General features: G+C 45.5%; 1 protein-coding gene across 1 annotated transcript in view; it reads left to right on the top strand.

The window, feature by feature from the left end:
* The window catches only part of LOC141105973 (C-type lectin domain family 2 member B-like), a 57,108-nt gene that overhangs the window by 28,990 nt on the left and 8,801 nt on the right, over positions 1-19,317 (top strand). The window contains exon 4 of the mRNA XM_073596246.1: positions 3,458-3,609. Within this exon, the coding sequence (XP_073452347.1) occupies positions 3,458-3,609 (152 nt within the window). The remainder of the gene's footprint in view (positions 1-3,457; positions 3,610-19,317) is intronic.

Below are 19,317 nucleotides of genomic sequence, written 5' to 3'. Positions count from 1 at the left end.
ACATGATGGCCTGGATTCCCGGCCGTCTAGGGGGCGTGCGCCGCCGGGCACCCGTGATTGCCCGTTAACCGGGCCGGACCGTGGATCTGTGTGTGTAAACACACAGATCCATGTCCTGTCAGTTGTGAGGAGAGCGATCTGTGTTCCTAGTACAGCGGAACACTGAACGGTCTCCTCCCCTTGTACGTCCCCGCCCCCTACAGTTAGAAACACTCCATTAGGAAACATATTAACCCCTTGTGTCCCCCTAGTGGTTAACCCCTTCACTGCCTGTCACATTTACACAGTAATCAATGCAATTTTATAGCATTGATCGCTGTATAAATGTGAATGGTCCCAAAAATGTGTCAAAAGTGTCCGATGTGTCCGCCATAATGTCGCAATCACGAAAAAAAATCGCGATCGCCGCTAAAAAAAATAAATAAATATATTTTTTTTAAAAATGCCATAAATCTATCCCGTATTTTGTAGACGCTATAACTTTTGCGCAAACCAATCAATATACGCTTATTGCGATTTTTTTTTACCAAAAATATATAGAAGAATACGTATCGGCCGAAACTGAGGAAAAAATTTGTTTTTTTTTTTAAAAATTGGGATATTTATTATAGCAAAAAGTAAAAAATATTTTTTTCAAAATTGTCGCTCTTCTTTTGTTTATACCGCAAAAAATAAAAACTGCAGAGGTGATCAAATACCACCAAAAGAAAGCTCTATTTGTGGGGAAAAAGGGACATCAATTTTTTTTGGGTACAACGTCGCACGACTGCGCAATTGTCATTTAAAGTGCGACAGCGCTGAAAACTAAAAATTGGCCTGGGAAGGAAGGGGTGAAAATGCCCTGTACTGAACCGGTTAAGCATCTGTGGGGCATCCTCAAACAGAAGGTGGAGGAGCGCAAGGTCTCTAACATCCACCAGCTCTGTGATGTCGTCATGGAGGAGTGGAAGAGAACTCCAGTGGCAACCTGTGAAGCTTTGGGGAACTCCATGCCCAAGAGGGTTAAGGCAGTGCTGGAAAAACTTTGGTGGCTACACAAAATATGGACACTTTGGGCCCAATCTACACATTTTCACTTAGGGGTATACTCACTATTGTTGCCAGCTGTTTAGACATTAATGGCTGTGTGTTGAGTTATTTTGATGGGACAGCGAATTTACAATGTTATACAAGCTGTACATGCACTAGTTTACATTGTAGCAAAGTATCATTTCTTCAGTGTTGTCACATGAAAAGATATGATAAAATATTTACAAAAATGTGAGGGATGTATTCACTTTTGTGAGATACTGTACAAAAATAAAAACTAATTCCTAATATGAGAAAGGGTTAAAAACCTCTGACAGTTTTATTACTGTTTTCTGCTCCAGTGACAACTAACCCATTTCCTCAAAGAGACAGGAAAGGAGTGGTCACATGCAGAACTAAAAGCCTGACAAAATATAACTCTTCCTCACTCAATCCAGAAGTAAAATTGTGTGACGTTGAGACTGAAAATCCCTACTTCAAAAGTAGAAAGATCAGACGTTCCTTTGGTTCCTTTTTTATACATTTACATGCACATTGCAACATGTGTGATAATGATAGTACAAACAAGTGGTTACTGCCCCCACCTATAACTGGTCACTGCTGCAAGGAGCATTGGAAATACAATGCATATAAAAAAAAACAAAAACAAAAAAAAAACAAAGAAATTTCCAAACTCAACTTACCGACCAGCCTGCGACCTACCAAATTAACCTGTTCAACAGTATGTGTTAAAAACAGGGATTTAGTTGCACAGATTTGCAAATACATGCGTAAGCCACAGGCCCTGGCAAGGCACCCCATTTTCTGTGGACCTAAACTCCTAAATCTTCTGAGTCTCCAACAATGGAAGCACATGCAGTTAAATAGACAGGTGTAGGGCAGATAACCTGGAGGGAGTCCACCCCTCCTTAAAGGCACAGGGGCAGACTGAACACCCAGCCCATAGCACTATGGCAGCAAAGGTATCAGTGCGTTGCCTGGCCAATATAATTTATGACAGTGGTCATCAACTCTGTCCTCAGGGCCCACTAACAGGACAGGTTTTATGTATTACCTTGGGGAGATGCAGACTAGAATACTGCAATCACTGAGCAGCAAATTATATCACCTGTGATGTATTTCAGTTCTCTTGCAAACCTGGCCTGTTAGTGGGCCCTGAGAACAGGGTTGATGACCACTGATTTATGGTACAAACAAGTGGTTACTGCCCCCACCTATACCTGGTCACTGCAGCAAGGAGCATTGGAAAGGCAATGCGTCTAGGTATGAATGAATCTTTTCCTGTAAAGTGACCCTATCACCACAGCATCAATTGTACTCAAAGAACACCTTGTGAAAGAAAAGTGACAGGATCACTTTAAAAACACATTAATCACTTACGCCCCGGAAGGTTTCACCCCCTTCATGACCAGGCCATTTTTTGCGATATGGCACTGCGTTGCTTTAACTGACAATTGCGTGTTCATGCAACGCGTGTTCATGTGCGCTGGCAAGATGCTCAAAAAAGTCCTGCAAGCAGCATCTTTGAGGTGCTGTAGGAGTGGTAAATACACCGCTCCTACAGCACCCCTGCCTATTCAAATCAATGGGCAGCGCTGCTGAAGCGCTGGCAAAGCGCCACTCCAGCAGCACTTTGCGGGTGCTTTAAAACCCCCCTTTTCATCTGTTTAGCGGCCATAAAGTGCCGCACAAACGACAGTAAAACATTGATAAAAATAGCGGCGCTTTACCGCCAACGCCCGGCGCTGCTCAGTGTGAAAGTGCCCTAAGTGACACTCTTTTGGGACCAGTGACACTAATACAGTGATCAGTGCTAAAAAATGCACTGTCGCTGTATTAATGACACTGGCAGGGAAGGGGTTAACATCAGGGGCGATCAAAGGGTTAAGTGTGCTGCTATGGAGTGATTTCTAACTGTGTGGGAGATGGTTTAACTGGAGGAAGAGAGATCTGTGTTCCTGTTTAGCAGGAACACAAGATCTCTCTCATCCTCTCTGACAGAATGGCGGTCTGCCTTGTTTACATAGGCAGACCGCTGGTCTGCCTCTCAAGTGAACGATCGGTGGGTCTCGGTGGCCATCGCGGCCGCCAGACCCGCTGATTGGCTCCCGCTGATTGGCTTCCTCTTACAGCGGAAGCGGGTCGCCGGCGATGCGCACATGCGCCCCAGACCCCGAAGAGGATCCAACGTACAGGTACGTTGTTTTGCACCCTGCCGCCATAAACGTGCGATGGGTGGTCCGGAAGCAGTTAAACTGCAGTGCATAAATATGAATCAGCCATATAAGATAGGGAATTCTACCTAAAATCATGCAGTAAAATCCATGTGCTTTTTTTCCATGAAAACAGACAAGTGTGAATAGATCCTAAACATATGCTTTTATACTAAATAAATTAAATCACTTGTTTCTCCTTTCCTCAATGACAGGCAAAGTGTGCGAGCTATGCCCTTTAAACTGGGTGGCATTTAGTGGTAAATGTTATTTCTTTTCGGAAGACAGAAAAGACTGGTCTTCAAGCAGAGAGAACTGTCAAATCAGAAACGCGGACATCCTATGCATGGAAGACTCTGCAGAAGAGGTTTGATATGACAGATAATTCACGGTCAGGAGCACCTTTGTTTTTTAATAGCATCCCTTTAGGCCCCTAATGACCCCTGTGGCTTGGGGGCCTCAAGTGGCCCGGACTCTGCAGGCAATAGCCTATGTTTTGGTGCTTACTCAGGACCAGAGGCGTTGTTAGGTCTACAAAAGATCTGGGGCTAGAGCCCATAGCAGTGAAGTAAAGAAAGTCATACGCTTGGGCGGGCATACACACACACACACACACACACACACACATATAGATAGATAGATAGATAGATAGATAGATAGATAGATAGATAGATAGATAGATAGATAGATAGATAGATAGATAGATAGATAGATAGATAGATAGATAGATAGAATTACATTATATATTATCATTACATCAGGGTCCCCAGAGAGCCTCCCCCTTACATCAGGGTCCCCAGAGAGCCCCCATTACATCAGGGACACTGGAGAGCTTGTCACATTACCTGCCACAAGATGCAGCTTGTCACTTGTCCCATCACCTGCCACCAGATGCGGATTGTCACATACAGAGAGGCTAGGGTATATAGAGAGACTATGGTATATAAAGGCTAGGGTATACAGAGAGACTAGGGTATACAGAAGACAGGCTAGGGTATACAGAAGACAGGCTAGAGTATAAGCCCCCCTTACATCAGAGTCCCCAGAGAGCCCTCCTTACATCAGGGTCCCCAGACCTCAGCTTGCATCAGCTTGCCACGTTACCTGCCACAAGATGCAGCATGTCACTTGTCACGTCACCTGCCACCAGATGCGGATTGTCACATACAGAGAGGCTAGGGTATACAGAGAGGCTAGGGTATACAGATGACAGGCTAGTGTATACAGAGAGGCTAGGGTATACAGAGTACAGGCTAGGGTATACAGAAGACCGGCTAGGGTATACAGAATACAGGCTAGGGTATACAGAATACAGGCTAGGGTATATAGAGAGGCTAGGGTATATAGAGAGGCTAGGGTATACAGAGGACAGGCTAGGGTATACAGAAGATAGACTAGGGTATACAGAGAGGCTAGGGTATATAGAAGACAGGCTAGGGTATATAGAAGACAGGCTGGGGTATATAGAAGACAGGCTAGTGTATACAGAGAGGCTAGGGTATATAAAAGACAAGCTAGGGTATACAAAAGACAGGCTAGGGTATACAAAAGACAGGCTAGGGTATATTGAAGACAGGCTAGGGTATACAGAAGACATGCTAGTGTATACATAAAGGCTAGGGTATACAAAGAGGCTAGGGTATACAGAGAGGCTAGGATATATAGAAGACAGGCTAGGGTATACAGAGAGGCTAGGGCATATAGAAGACATGCTAGTGTATCCAGACAGGCTAGTGTATCCAGAAGACAGACTAGTGTATCCAGAAGACAGGCTAGGGTATCCAGAAGACAGGCTAGGGTATACAGAATACAGGCTAGGGTATATAGAGAGGCTAGGGTATACAGAGTGGCTAGGGTATACAGAAGACAGGCTGGGGAATACAGAAGAAAGGCTAGGGTATACAGAGGCTAGGGTATATAGAAGACAGGCTAGGGTATATAGAAGACAGGCTAGGGTATATAGAAGACAGGCAGGGGTATATAGAACACAGGCTAGTGTATCCAGAGAGGCTAGGGTATACAGAAGACAGGCTAGGGTATACAGAAAGGTTATGGTATATAGAGGCTAGGGTATACAGAAGACAGGCTAGGGTATACAGAAGACAGGCTAGGGTATATAGAAGACAGGCAGGGGTATATAGAACACAGGCTAGTGTATCCAGAGAGGCTAGGGTATACAGAAGACAGGCTAGGGTATACAGAGGCTAGGGTATATAGAAGACAGGCTAGGGTATATAGAAGACAGGCTAGGGTATATAGAAGACAGGCTAGGGTATATAGAAGACAGGCAGAGGTATATAGAACACAGGCTAGTGTATCCGGAGAGGCTAGGGTATACAGAAGACAGTCTAGGGTATACAGAAAGGTTATGGTATATAGAGGCTAGGGTATACAGAAGACAGGCTAGGGTATACAGAAGACAGGCTAGGGTATATAGAAGACAGGCAGGGGTATATAGAACACAGGCTAGTGTATCCAGAGAGGCTAGGGTATACAGAAGACAGGCTAGGGTATACAGAAAGGTTATGGTATATAGAGGTTAGGGTATACAGAAGACAGGCTAGGGTATACAGAAGACAGGCTAGGGTATATAGAAGACAGGCTAGGGTATACAGAAGACAGGCTAGGGTATATAAAAGACAGGCTAGGGTAGTACAGAGTCCCCCCCCTCTCCTCCTCCATGGTCTGCTCTCAAATGCTGCCTCCCCAGCTCAGGAGCTCATGTGAGAAAGTTCCTCCCGCCTCTATGATATGGGCGGGGCAAGGGAGGAGACTCGTTCTCACACTGATCTCTGCCTCTGGCCATCAGAGTGAACCACCGAGTGCAGACTCAGTGAGAGTGCCGCGGCTGTGCGGGACAGCGCATTGTCAGGCAGCCCGCTACACTCTCATGGTAGAGCTGACCCTGGACTCGGGGCTATGGGCCCCAGATTCAGAGGTATAGCCCCATTAGCCACCCCCTAGCGACGCCACTGCTCAGGACAGTGAAAGAAAACTGTCTTCTAGTAGTTAAATGGCTTGGTTTATTTCCTTTACACAGTGTTACATTTTTCAGTGCTGTCTATCAATTTTCTCTTTTGATTTCCATACCTATTATAAAATATCAATTGAATCGTGATATTTTAACCACTTGCTTTCTGGGCACTTAAACCCCCTTCCTGCCCAGACCAATTTTCAGCTTTCAGCGTGCTTTCTGGGCACTTAAACCCCCTTCCCGTCCAGACCAATTTTCAGCTTTCAGCGCTGTCACTCTTTGAATGACAATTGCGCGGTCATGCTACAGTTTACCCAAATTACATTTTTATCATTTTTTTTCACGCAGCTAGAGCTTTCTTTTGGTGGTATTTAATTGTTGCTGGGTTTTTTATATTTTGCTAAATAAAACAAAAAGGGACCGAAATTTTGAAAAAAACAAAACAAAACTGTTTCATAGTTTGTTATAAAATTCTGAAAACAGGTAATCTTTCTCCTTCACTGATGGGCACTGATAGGCTGGGCTGATGGGCACTGATAGGCGGCACTGATGGGCACTGATAGGCAGCACTGATGGGCACTGATAGGCACTGATAAGGTGGCACTATTTGGCACTGATAGGTGGCACTGATAAGCATTGATGAGGTGGCACTGATAGGCGGCACTGATGGGCACTGATAGGCACTGATAAGGTGGCACTATTTGGCACTGATAGGTGGCACTGATAAGCATTGATGAGGTTGCACTGATAGGTGGCACTGATGGTTGGCACTGATGGGCACTGATGGTTGGCACTGATGGGTGACACTGAAGGGCACTGATAGGTGGCACTGATAAGCGGCACTGATAGGTGGTACTGATGGGTGGCACTGATGGGCACTGGCAAGCACTGGTAGGTGACACTGATAGGCAGCACTGATTTGTGGCCCTGATTATTAGAAAATGACTTGCATTGATTGGCAGCACTGGTGGGCATTGATGGGTGGCACTGTGGGCACTGGTAGGTGGCACTGTGGGCACTGGTGGGTACTGATAGGTGGAAGTGGTAGGTGGCACAGTGGGCACTGGCAGGTGACACTGGTGGGCACAGCCACGGCTTTCTAAATGAGGCAACCATGCCCCTCTGATAGGAGCTGGTGATCGGCTTTTTTTCCCCTCACGCTGGTAGCGTGAGGGAAAAAAAATACTGATTGCCAAGCTTCTGTTTACATCGCGTGATCAGCATTCATTGGCTGACAGCTAATCACGTGGTAAGGGGCCGGAATCGACCCCTTACTCGGATCTGTGATCAGCCGAGTCTCATAGACTCTGTGATCACAGAGCGCGCCACGCGCGACCCTCAGGGTCGTGCAGACTGCACTTGCTCGGGAGGACATCCATGGACGTACATTGATTAAAGTGCATCTACGTACAGATTTCCACTTCTTCTTTACATTTGCTTATAAGCAGCACCCCCTCCCTCTCAATAATGTCTGGGAGGACAACAAGGAGAGGCAGACGTTCCCTTGGCACTGTAAGGGGGCCAGCAACAAATGTGTCCACAGGCAAAGGTGGATGTGGTGGTCAGTCCTCAGGTAGGGCATAAATTTCTCTGTTTAGTGGGTTTGCCCATGCTATCCAGCCACAGCATGCAGAGGAGGTGGTGGACTGGCTTACTAGACCTTCCTCATCCTCCTCACCCAACTGTCATGCAAGCAAAGACAAGTGTGCAGTCCTCTGCAGTTGCCAGAGTGGATAAACCTGCCTCCTTGTCCACATCTATTCCTGCCATATCCCCAACATCAGCCATGGAGGAGTCAGATATTTGTTATTTGACTACAGCGTCAGCAAACATGAGCCTAGAGAGAGGGGAGAACACTAGTAGACAAATTGGCATTCATGTTCCCCCAGCTGCAGCGTATTGACAAGTTGTCTCCAGTGGTGATGATGATGAAGATGGAGGAGATGGAGATGATGATGAGGTCACTGATGCGACTTGGGTGCCAGATAGAGCAGAGGAGGAAACTGGAGGTGAGGTGGCACAATCCCAAGGAGGCCGACATCAAGAAAGAGTAGAGAGCAGCCACCCTATTCCATCACATTCTGCAGCTGTTATCTCCCGGCCCACTCCCCAAATCTCAGCTATCTGGGCCTTTTTCAGCACATCTGCAGCAGATCGCACTGTTGCTATCTGCAAACTGTGTCTCAGGCACAACAAACATGGCAAAGACTCCAACCATTTGGGTACCACATGCTTAACAAGGCATTTAACGTCCAACCACTCAGCCCGTTGGCAAGAGCACTTAAAAGCCACACAAAAGGGGCACAAATCTGTCCCTCCTCCTCCTTACCCACTTCAGTCTGCCCCTATGATACCAAGTCATTACCTTTCAGCAGCCTCCACTGACAGGGATGATGGTATAGCACAGGGTGTTCCCAGGTCCTAGCAGCACATCTGCCAGCAGCACACCACCGGCTGTAGACTGTAGCCGGCAAATTTCTCTGCTCCATCTGCTGCAGCGGAAAAAAAAATACAGTCCCTGCCACCCATATACCTAACGTCTAAATGCAAGCTTGGCTCTCCAACTTCTGCCTTTCAGCCTGGTGGATTCTGCCCCCTTCCATGAATTTGCACAATGTGCTGTACTACAATGGCAGGTTCCCAGTCGCTACTACTTTTCACGTAAGGCCGTTCCATATCTCTACCATCACATGGAAGGGAATGTTCTGGCATCGTTGGGCAAGGCAGTCAGCCGTAAAATCCACCTTACTGCTGACACGTGGTCCAGCAAGCATGGGTGGGGACAATATATTTCGTTCACAGCACACTGGGTAACGCTGTTTGCAACTCAAAAGGATGCAGGACAGGGCTTGGTGCTGCAGCTTGTTGTGCCCCCACATCTCCATACAGCTGGTGGTAAAGATGCCAGCCCTGTGAGCTCTACCCCCTCCTCCTCCTCCGCCACCTCCATGCCCTCCTCTGCAGAATTGTCCTACAAACCTCAGGTACCCCCTAAGCGTTCAAAGGGCTATTCCATGAGTCAGGCTAAAAGGTGCCATGCAGTACTTCAGCTGGTGTGTTTAGGGGACAGGAACTACACTGGAGCAGAGATTCTTGCAGCTCTGCAGGGACAGGCCCAGAGGTGGTTCACACCACGTCAGCTGGAGCCAGGAATGGTGGTGTGCGATAATGGCTCAAACTTCCTGTCCGCCCTCAGACAGGGAAAGTTGACACATGTGCCTGCCTGGCACATGTCCTCAATTTGGTGGTGCACCGTTTCCTAAATACGTACCCAGGGTTGCAAGATGTGCTAAAGCTGGTCAGCTGCCCATAAACGGCCTGATTTGTGACATGCCTACCAGGTGGAACTTGACTTTGGCAATGGTACAGCGGCTATACATGCAGCAGAGCGCCGTCAACGAGTACCTGTGCGAGTATAGCACGACGACAGGCTCAGGCCCCCTCTGCTTTTTTTTCCCCACGACAGTGGCTGATCATTAAGAATGCATGCACTGTATTGTCACCATTTGAGGAGGCCACAAGGATGGTGAGCCGTGACCATGCATGCATTAGTGACACAATCCCTGTTGTGTTCCTGTTGGAGCAGACTATGCTTGGCATTATGGACAGGGCACTGGAGGCAGAGCAGCAGGAGGAAGAGGAGGACTTCCTTTCCTCTCAAGGCCCACTTTATCCAGACACCATCATTCCTATGTCACAGAACACACAGGAGGAGAGAGGGGAGGAGGATAAGGAGGAGGATTCTGGCACTTTCATAGGCTTCGAAGAAAAGGAAGACATGCGTCAATCTGTAAGCGATGGCTTTTCAACCCCAGGACCCTTGGGAGTAGAACGTGACTGGGAGGAGGAAGTTCCAGATGCTGTCATTCTGAGTGACCCTGAGGAGTCTGCTTCTCAAGCCTCGGCAAATTTGAGGCGCATGGGCAAAGCCTGCGAAAGGACCCAAGAATACGTGGCATAAAGGAGAAGGATGATTACTGGTTGGCAACACTCCGTGACCACTGTTATAAGGGGAATGTCTCAGAACTCATCCCGTCCCCACAGAGAGTGCAGAAGATAAAATCTCTTGAGGACACCTTAAGGAGGATTTTATTGAACATTTTTCCTGACTCCAGTAGGTTACAGTGTCATGGAAAAGGTTGTTTTGGTCAAGAGAGGAGCGTTGGAAAAGGTGTCCGCCTAAATGAGGCATTTAGGAATTTTTTTAGTCCTCGCCGCCCAGGACTCTCAGCTTCCACATCCCATCGGCAGCGTCTGCATCACATGGTGGACGATTACCTCGGGGGCCAAAACAGAGATAGAGAGCTTTCCAGCTGATGATCCACTGACTTACTGGGTCATGAGAATAGACCACTGGCCAGAACTTGCCCAGTATGCTATTGACTTGGGCTGCCCTACATCAGGCGTGCTTTCAGAGCTGCAGGAGGTTTTGTTACTGATCATAGAATGCGTCTGTCCACAGACTCCATGGACCGTTTTACTTTTATAAAAATGAATCAGTCCTGGATTACCAGCTATGAAGCCCCTGATGCCGATGTCATTGATTAAGTCTTTTTGGGATGTGGAATCTCTGCAGGACTTCGAGGCTGCCTAGCTTTGAGGGTGTTCAATTATTTCATCTGGTAGAATGTTTTTGGTATAGGTTTCATGGGCACAATTAACGCCCAAAGGGTAATTTTTCTGCACCTGTTTGACAGGTGCATATCATTGCAATTTTTTACAGCAAGGCCAATTCTTGCTTTCATTAAGAGTACCTCTATAGGGTTACGGTTGGAAGGCGCCACCGACACCCGAAGACCCATTTTTACTCAGACGTTACTTCTATCCAAAGTCAAAGTGACAGAATGTATCCAAAAAACTCTAATCTTGTTCCCATTGCACTACATTGTGGCCTAATCATACACACTGGCTCCCCAGCTGTTGCTGAGCAAATAAAAGGCAGCTTACATTGGAATTTTTTTTTTTTGGCAAAAATCACTGTTCATTTAAAAATTAAGTTTTTCACAAACTTTTTTTTATTGATACATGTCCCCCAGGGCAGGACCTGGACTCCTATAACCATTGTATGCCCAATTACTTGCATATAAGCCTACAAAATGGGCACTATTAATTTCCGTTCGGCCCATCCCTAGTGTTTTCATGTATATAATATACATGGCGTATATAATATGTTAATATATATATATATATATATATATATATATATATATATATATATATGACTATCCCAGCCTCACACTTTCTGCAAGAGGACATTTTTCCAACAGATGTCGTAGAGTGCTTACACAAGACACCCTCTTTGCTACCATTTAGGGGAGGACTGACCATTTGGGGAATCGGGCACGGACCCCCATGCCACTAGGGCCCCATCAGAGTGGCCAGCCTCAGTAAAAGCAGGGACAGTATGTACAAATCTGTGTTTTTTTACATCTGTCCCTTGACGACATCATTTTGCTGTAAAAAAACTGAGGCTATAGTTGCCACGCCCCCTTCCTCACTGCAGCTCATTTGATTTCAAAGCAGGAGAATGCCAACAGCTGGAGGAGAAGAGAGGGAGGAGGGTACACAGCCTGCAGTGTGGGAGGGGCTGCAACCTGCTGGAAGCTAAGCTTGCTGAGCTGAACTGATTGTATTTTTGTCAGTGCTTACCCTGGTGAGCAGGAGGGAGGGGGAGGATGTGTTTTTCCTCTAGCAGGGCTCCTCCTGTATCTGAAGCTGTTAGATCGATTTTCTGTGTGAGAAGTGCCATGCTTCTGGAGGAAGGATGTTATGAACTTCTCCCCCAATCTCTGCTACCCTGCCTAGTCATTACCTGCCCACCAATACTAGGACACAGTCCCCTCTTCTCCTGCATTACCACCTAAAGTGTCTGTGAGCTGCTGGGGCACTACAAGTCCCAGCATGTCAGGAGATGGGGGCAACAGTGTGTTTATTTTAGGCTGATTTTTGGGTGAAAAGTGCTGGAGTGTGTGTGCGTGTGTGTGTGTGCATATGTATATATGTATAGTGTGTGTGTGTGTGTGTGTGTGTGTGTGTGTGTGTGTATATGTATATATGTATGGTGTGTGTCTGTGTGTATATATGTATACTGTGTGTCTATGTTTATATATGTATACTGTGTGTCTATGTGTATATATGTATACTCTGTGTCTATGTCTATGTGTATATGTATACTGTGTGTCTATCAGTGGCGGTGCGTCCATAAGGAATTAATCTATCTATGGTCGCCACTGACACCCCCTATTCAGGTGCCCAGGCCCTTTTCGGGCACCGGGCACCTGAATTAGGGCGGTGGGGGTGTTTTTGGGAAGCACCTGATTAGAGCCGTAGGCTCTAATAGGCGCCCAAAAAGGTGAACAGTAGGCGCCCTGCTCGGCGTTCACTGTTCACTCAGCTGTGTGTTAGCAAAGAAATTCACTTTGCTAACACACTGAACCACCTCTCAGCCAATCAGGTGCTTGGTCTGTTACCTGATTGACTGAAGCATCAGGTGCTGTGATTGGACACCTGATAGAGAGGATGGAAGAAGAAATCGAGGAGAGTGCAGGACACCACCACTGCGAGACAGGTAAGTGCCGGGCAATGCACACTGGCAGCATTTGATGGGGCACAGTAGCGGCAATTGATGGGCACACTGACAGCATTTGACGGGGCACAGTAGTGGCAATTGATGGGCACACTGGCAGCATTATGGGGCACAGTAACAGCAATTGATGGGCACACTGGCAGCATTTGATGGGGCACAGTAGTGGAAATTGATGGGCACACTGGCAGCATTTGATGGGCACACTGGCAGCAATTGATGGGGCACAGTAGCGGCAATTGATGGGCACACTGGCAGCATTTGATGGGGCACAGTAGCAGCAATTGATTGGCACACTGGCAGGATTTGATGGGGCACAGTAGCAGCAATTGATGGGCACACTGGGAGCAATTGATGGGCAAACTGGCAGCAATTGATGGGCACAGTGGCTGCGTTTGATGGGCACAGTGGCTGCGTTTGATGGGCAGAGTGGCGGCAATTTATGGGTACAGTGGCTGCGTTTGATGGCACAGTGGCTGCTTTTGATGGCACAGTGGTTGCGCTTGGTGGGCACAGTGGCTGCGCTTGATGGGCACAGCGGCGGCAATTGATGGGCAAAGTAGCTGCGTTTGATGGGCACAGTGGCGGCGATTTATGGGTACAGTGGCTGCGTTTGATGGCACAGTGGCTGCGTTTGATGGCACAATGGGTGCGTTTGGTGGGCACAGTGGCTGCGCTTGATGGGCACAGTGGCTGCACTTGATGGACACAGTGGCGGCTATTGATGGGCACAGTAGCTGCGTTTGATGGGCACAGTAGCTGCGTTTGATAGGTACAGTGGTGGCAATTTATGGGTACAGTGGCTGCGTTTGATGGGCACAGTGACTCCGTTTGATGGGCACAGTGGCTGCGTTTGATGGGCACAGTGGCTGCGCTTGATGGGCACAGTGGCAGCAGTTGATAGGCACAGTAGCTGCATTTGATGGGCACAGTAGCTGCGTTTGATGGGCACAGTGGCTGCAATTGATGTTTTTTTTTCAGTTTGTTTGCACCCCCGAAAATTTTGAGCACCAGCCATCACTGGTGTCTATGTGTGTATATGTATAATGTGTGTGTGTTTATGTGTATGTATACTGTGTGTGTGTGTGTGTATGTATACTGTATGTTTCATTTATGCCTACTGCCGCTAAACAGAAGTCGATCTAACAATCCTATGCCCGTGAAAAATCCACTTGTTGTGATTCGGAGGCGGCTGAATGGTGAACTGCTGAGCCCGGCCTCGGATCAGGCAGCAGGGCAGGTTTGGGTGTGTGCCTGTGTGCTGATATGGCACACATCAAGCATGGCTTTTATTCACACGCCCCACTGCCAGATCTGAGGCCAACCACAGCAGTTCAGTATTTCGCTGGCTCTAAGACTCACTCGTGCAGTTCAGAGCCTGCAACAAGTGGATTGTTTTTTATAATTTAAAGGCCTTTTCCTTCCAGCTGCCTCCCACACCGAGCACTAAGGTGCATAGGTGTGTGTAAGGGGACACTGATAGAAGGTTACACACTGGGGGGGCTCTGCCATAAGGTAGGACTCTGTGGACTCTGATTTATAGGGATAATGTTGGGACTTTGGTGTAAGGGAAGACTCTGATGTGAGCGTGGCACTCATCCTGACTGCTGTACTCTATATGTTGTTTTGTTTGTTACTTACTCCTGACATGGCGGCCACCTGTAAGCCTGGGGGCCCCATAATCTTCTATGAGTTGTCAGTCCGCCCATGCTACCATTGCTTATACAGATGTTCTGGTCAACTAATTATCTAGCTTGATTTTTTGCTATTTTTGACATCAGTGTAATGGGGCAGAAAAGGATATGCCCAAATGGGATTGGCTTCTTAAAACTTTCCAAATAAAAAGCAAGAACACAAAACTGAGAGGAGGACTCTATTAGGTTTTTGTAATGAGGTAACATCAAGGTAGTCTCTGCCAGAACCTGAAGACGCTTTTTGCCCGATCTCCTGCAATTCTCAAGAGGTCCTCATTGCCAAGGAGATTGTGAAGTTTCTATAAGCAGAGCTAAGTAACCTTTTTTGTGTATTCTTATTGTATACAGACCATAGTTTTGCTAGGAAGTAGGTAGCATTTTTCTTGTTAAAGGTATATCAGTCAGCTTTGTATTATATTCCTAATATTGTAATAGTTTTGTATGTAAAGCATTTTTGTTTAGTAAAAGCACATTGATATACCACAGAGGTCTAAGTTTCCTTGGTTTTACTGCAAGAACCTTTGATAAACGCAAGCATAACATTTGGAGGCTCGTTCAAGATTTGCGCTAAAAATTCAACTGAAGCAGACCTGTTTTTCTGTACTGTGTTGTATAGCGTCCGGCTTTCCATGCTGTTTTTATTCGACACACTGTAAGTGTAATTTTAGTGTTCTTTAATAAATATCCATCCAGGATTACGCTATGTGCTTTTTTCTTTTTTTGGGGCATTGTTTGTGAGAACAACTCCAAGTTAGGAGTATAGTATTCTCTGTATCCTGGTTTCCTTTTGTGGAGGATAGTGAGCCATCCACGGCCTGAAGAGTGGTCTAACGGTGTCCCATCTCAAGAAAGGCCCCGACCGGGTTAAGGTCACAAGCTTTTTAAGCTTGCCATTTGGTAAGCGTCCATTTTATCCATAACACTGTGGTGTGGTGAAGGTATATCCAGTCCCATCTGTATTTGCCTAACAAGGGACCTAGTTGTCTGGTGTTTCATCCATTGCACCTTTGAAGACTTCTATTCACTGATTGAACTTTATTGTGTCACTGGATTGGTTAAGAAACTTTATATATTGTTAATCACTATTTGTGGTTTAGTATCACATAATTGATTTATAGTGCTGCTTCCTTTGTTTATTTATTTGAGTGTGTGTATCTCACCTTTAAGCAGCTGCTCTCTTTTCAATTGTTCGTTATTTATTCACTTGATTGTGTTAATTGTGTATAGTATATAGCGCGGTGGTTTCCTCTTTTACTTGTATAGCGTGTGCTAGGTAAAATTCTGCATAAACTGTTTAGGATAAGCAAGGTTTCAGAGGTTTCTGGTGGCCACAAGGAAGTGTGTAGCTTACCAATCTGGGCCAGAGACAATGAGTGGGAGCCTCTTGCTACAAAATTTTCAAAGTGTGCTTCTCCTTTGAATAAGACTTTTGTAGATTTTAGTCTTAAGGGGTGGGATTTAAGTAAAGCAGAGAAGAGGACAGTGTCCACAGTGGGTTGGTACTTCCTCCATGCGATCTATACTGCATCACAAAGGAGGGAGAAGGCAGAGGCAGAAGTTAAGGTATTAAAAGACCAGCTAGCAGTTGCTTCAGAGTATGTTTGTTCAACTGCTAGTCGGGCTGATGATTTGCAAGAGCGGTGTGCAGCCCTCATGACCAAATCAATTAATGCCTTAAGGAAAAGGAAGGGCCTTAAACCTGTTAGTAAAGCCAGGGTACATGCCATTGTCACATCCCAAAACTGGGATTGTGAGGATGTGCTCTCCTCAAATGATAGTGAGGATAAAGAGATAGAGTTTGATTTTTCTGATGATGATTATCCATTGGGAAAGAAAAGGTGTGCCAGACCTCTCATTACTAAGCATAGGAAAAGGCAACATGATAGAGAGGATATGGCAGATGGGGAGGTGCATTATCGCAATCCCAGAGATGTGGAATTTGAAGAAGTACAGGAGTTTACACAAACTGAACTCCAGAGGCTGGCAAAACAATACAAACAAAGGCCTGGGGAGCCCCTATTGAGTTGGCTCCTACGCGTGTGGGGTGAAGGGGTGGACAGTGTAGTTTTGTTAGGTAAGGAAGCAGTGGCTATAGGACATGATCCACAATTGTGTCAGGCAATGCGAAAAGCCCAAGAGTTTAGTGTGAATTTTTCACTGTTAGACCTCATGAGAGATGGAATACTCAGAGTATACGTTAGTCCTACTGACCTGGAAAATACCTACTCCTGGAGATCAATAGGAGAGGGTATTTCCAGGTTACGTGAGATGGGTTTTATAACTGGTTTAAATACATTTCCAGAATGGATGGGTCCAGATATGGAACCCTTCACATCTGCTCTGCGCTCTAACCTGATGAAGTCTGCACCATTTAACCTCAAGGCTTTTTTATTGTCCTTGCTCGGAGGCCTGGGATTAAACAGCAAGTTTCATGAAGCCACTACCCTCTTAAGCCAGTTGGGGGAGCTAGAAGAGACTAAAACACAACCTGTCAAGGCAGTAGATAAGGCCAGACAGGAAGAATACAAGCAGAAAAGAACAGAGAAGAAAGGAAATGGGGTAGAGAAGAGAGGAGGTGAAGAGAAAACCAGGTGGACCTATTAAAGGCAGGAGTACCTAAAGATGAGATACAGTTAGATCCATAAATATTGGGACATCAACACAATTCTAATCTTTTTGGCTCTATACACCACCACAATGGATTTGAAATGAAACGAACAAGATGTGCTTTAACTTCAGACTTTCTTTTATTTTGAGGGTATTTACATCCAAATCAGGTGAACGGTATAGGAATTACAACAGTTTGTATATGTGCCTCCCACTTTTTAAGGGACCAAAAGTAATGGGATAGATTAACAATCATCCGTAAAACTTTCACTTTTTAATACTTGGTTGCAAATCCTTTGCAGTCAATTACAGCCTGAAGTCTGGAACGCATAGACATCACCAGACGCTGGGTTTCATCCCTGGTAATGCTCTGCTAGGCCTCTACTGCAACTGTCTTTAGTTCCTGCTTGTTCTTAGGGCATTTTCCCTTCAGTTTTGTCTTCAGCAAGTGAAATGCATGCTCAATCGGATTCAAGTCAGGTGATTGACTTGGCCATTGCATAACATTCCACTTCTTTCTCTTAAACTCTTTGGTTGCTTTCGCAGCATGCTTCGGGTCATTGTCCATCTGCACTGTGAAGCACCGTCCAATGCGTTCTGAAGCATTTTGCTGAATATGAGCAGATAATATTGCCCGAAGCACTTCAGAATTCATCCTGCTTCTTTTGTCAGCAGTCACATCATCAATAAATACAAGAGAACCAGTTCCATTGGCAGCCATACATGCCCACACCATGACACTATCACCACCATGCTTCACTGATGAGGTGGTATGCTTTGGATCATGAGCAGTTCTTTTCCTTCTCCATACTCTTCTCTTCCCATCACTCTGGTACAAGTTGATCTTGGTCTCATCTGTCCATAGGATGTTGTTCCAAACCTGTGAAGGCTTTTTTAGATGTTGTTTGGCAAACTCTAATCTGGCCGACCTGTTTTTGAGGCTCACCAATGGTTTACATCTTGTGGTGAACCCTCTGTATTCACTTTGGTGAAGTCTTCTCTTGATTGTTGATTTTGACACACATACACCTACCTCCTGGAGAGTGTCCTTGATCTTGCCAACTGTTGTGAAAGATGTTTTCTTCACCAGGGAAAGAATTCTTCGGTCATCCACCACAGCAGTTTTCCGTGGTCTTCCGAGTCTTTTGGTGTTGCTGAGCTCACTGGTGCGTACTTTCTTTTTAAGGATGTTCCAAACAGTTGATTTGGCCACACCTAAAGTTTTTGCTATCTCTCTGATGGGTTTGTTTTGTTTTTTCAGCCTAATATTGGCTTGCTTCACTGATAGTGACAACTCTTTGGATCTCATAATGAGAGTTGACAGCAACAGATTCCAAATGCAAATAGCACACTTGAAATTAACTCTGGACCTTTTATCTGCTCCTTGTAAATGGGATAATGAGGGAATAACACACACCTGGCCATGGAACAGCTGAGCAGCCAATTGTCCCATTACTTTTGGTCCCTTAAAAAGTGGGAGGTACATATACAAACTGTTGTAATTCCTACACCGTTCACCTGATTAGGATGTAAATACCCTCAAATTAAAGCTGAAAGTCTGCAGTTAAAGCACATCTTGCTTGTTTCATTTCAAATCCATTGTGGTAGTGTATAGAGCCAAAAAGATTAGAATTGTGTCAATGTCCCAATATTTATGGACCTGACTGTAGCATGTCTAATTTTATTTGTTTTCTTTTTTAAATGCACAATAAAAATATTGTGTAGAATAATACTTGGCTATGTGTTTTACTTCAAATGACAGTTTGGGAGTAGGCAGTTACATTTAAAAAATACAATGTAAAATTGACAAGGGACACCAACATAGTTGTATCTTTGATCTTAAAAACTACGGGATAATGGTGTTGTGGTAACTTGCCCAAATAAAAAAAAAAAAGCATAATAATATTATTCTTGATATCACTAGAAAAAAAAAGCCTTTGAAAATTTGTTTGCAATAACTCCATCAGTATCACCAGCAAAGCAGCTTCATTATTATCCCTTTAAAGAAGAAGAGAATGTGCGCTGCATTTCGAGATTTCATAATTTGCCACGTCACGAATGTTAATTCTCCATTATGAACGCTAGTTTACAAGACCGACTGCTTCTGGCTCGTCCTTGCTTCCAAGCATGCGTGTTTGTACTTTGGACTTTTGTCCGACGGACTTGTATACACACGCTCGGAAAATCTGACAACAGACATTTGTCCGCAGAAAATTT

Source organism: Aquarana catesbeiana, linkage group LG08 (assembly GCF_042186555.1).
Source record: "Aquarana catesbeiana isolate 2022-GZ linkage group LG08, ASM4218655v1, whole genome shotgun sequence".
NCBI lineage: Eukaryota > Metazoa > Chordata > Amphibia > Anura > Ranidae > Aquarana > Aquarana catesbeiana.
The sequence above is the reverse complement of the archived record's forward strand: the minus strand, read 5'-3'. Positions and strand labels throughout refer to the sequence as shown.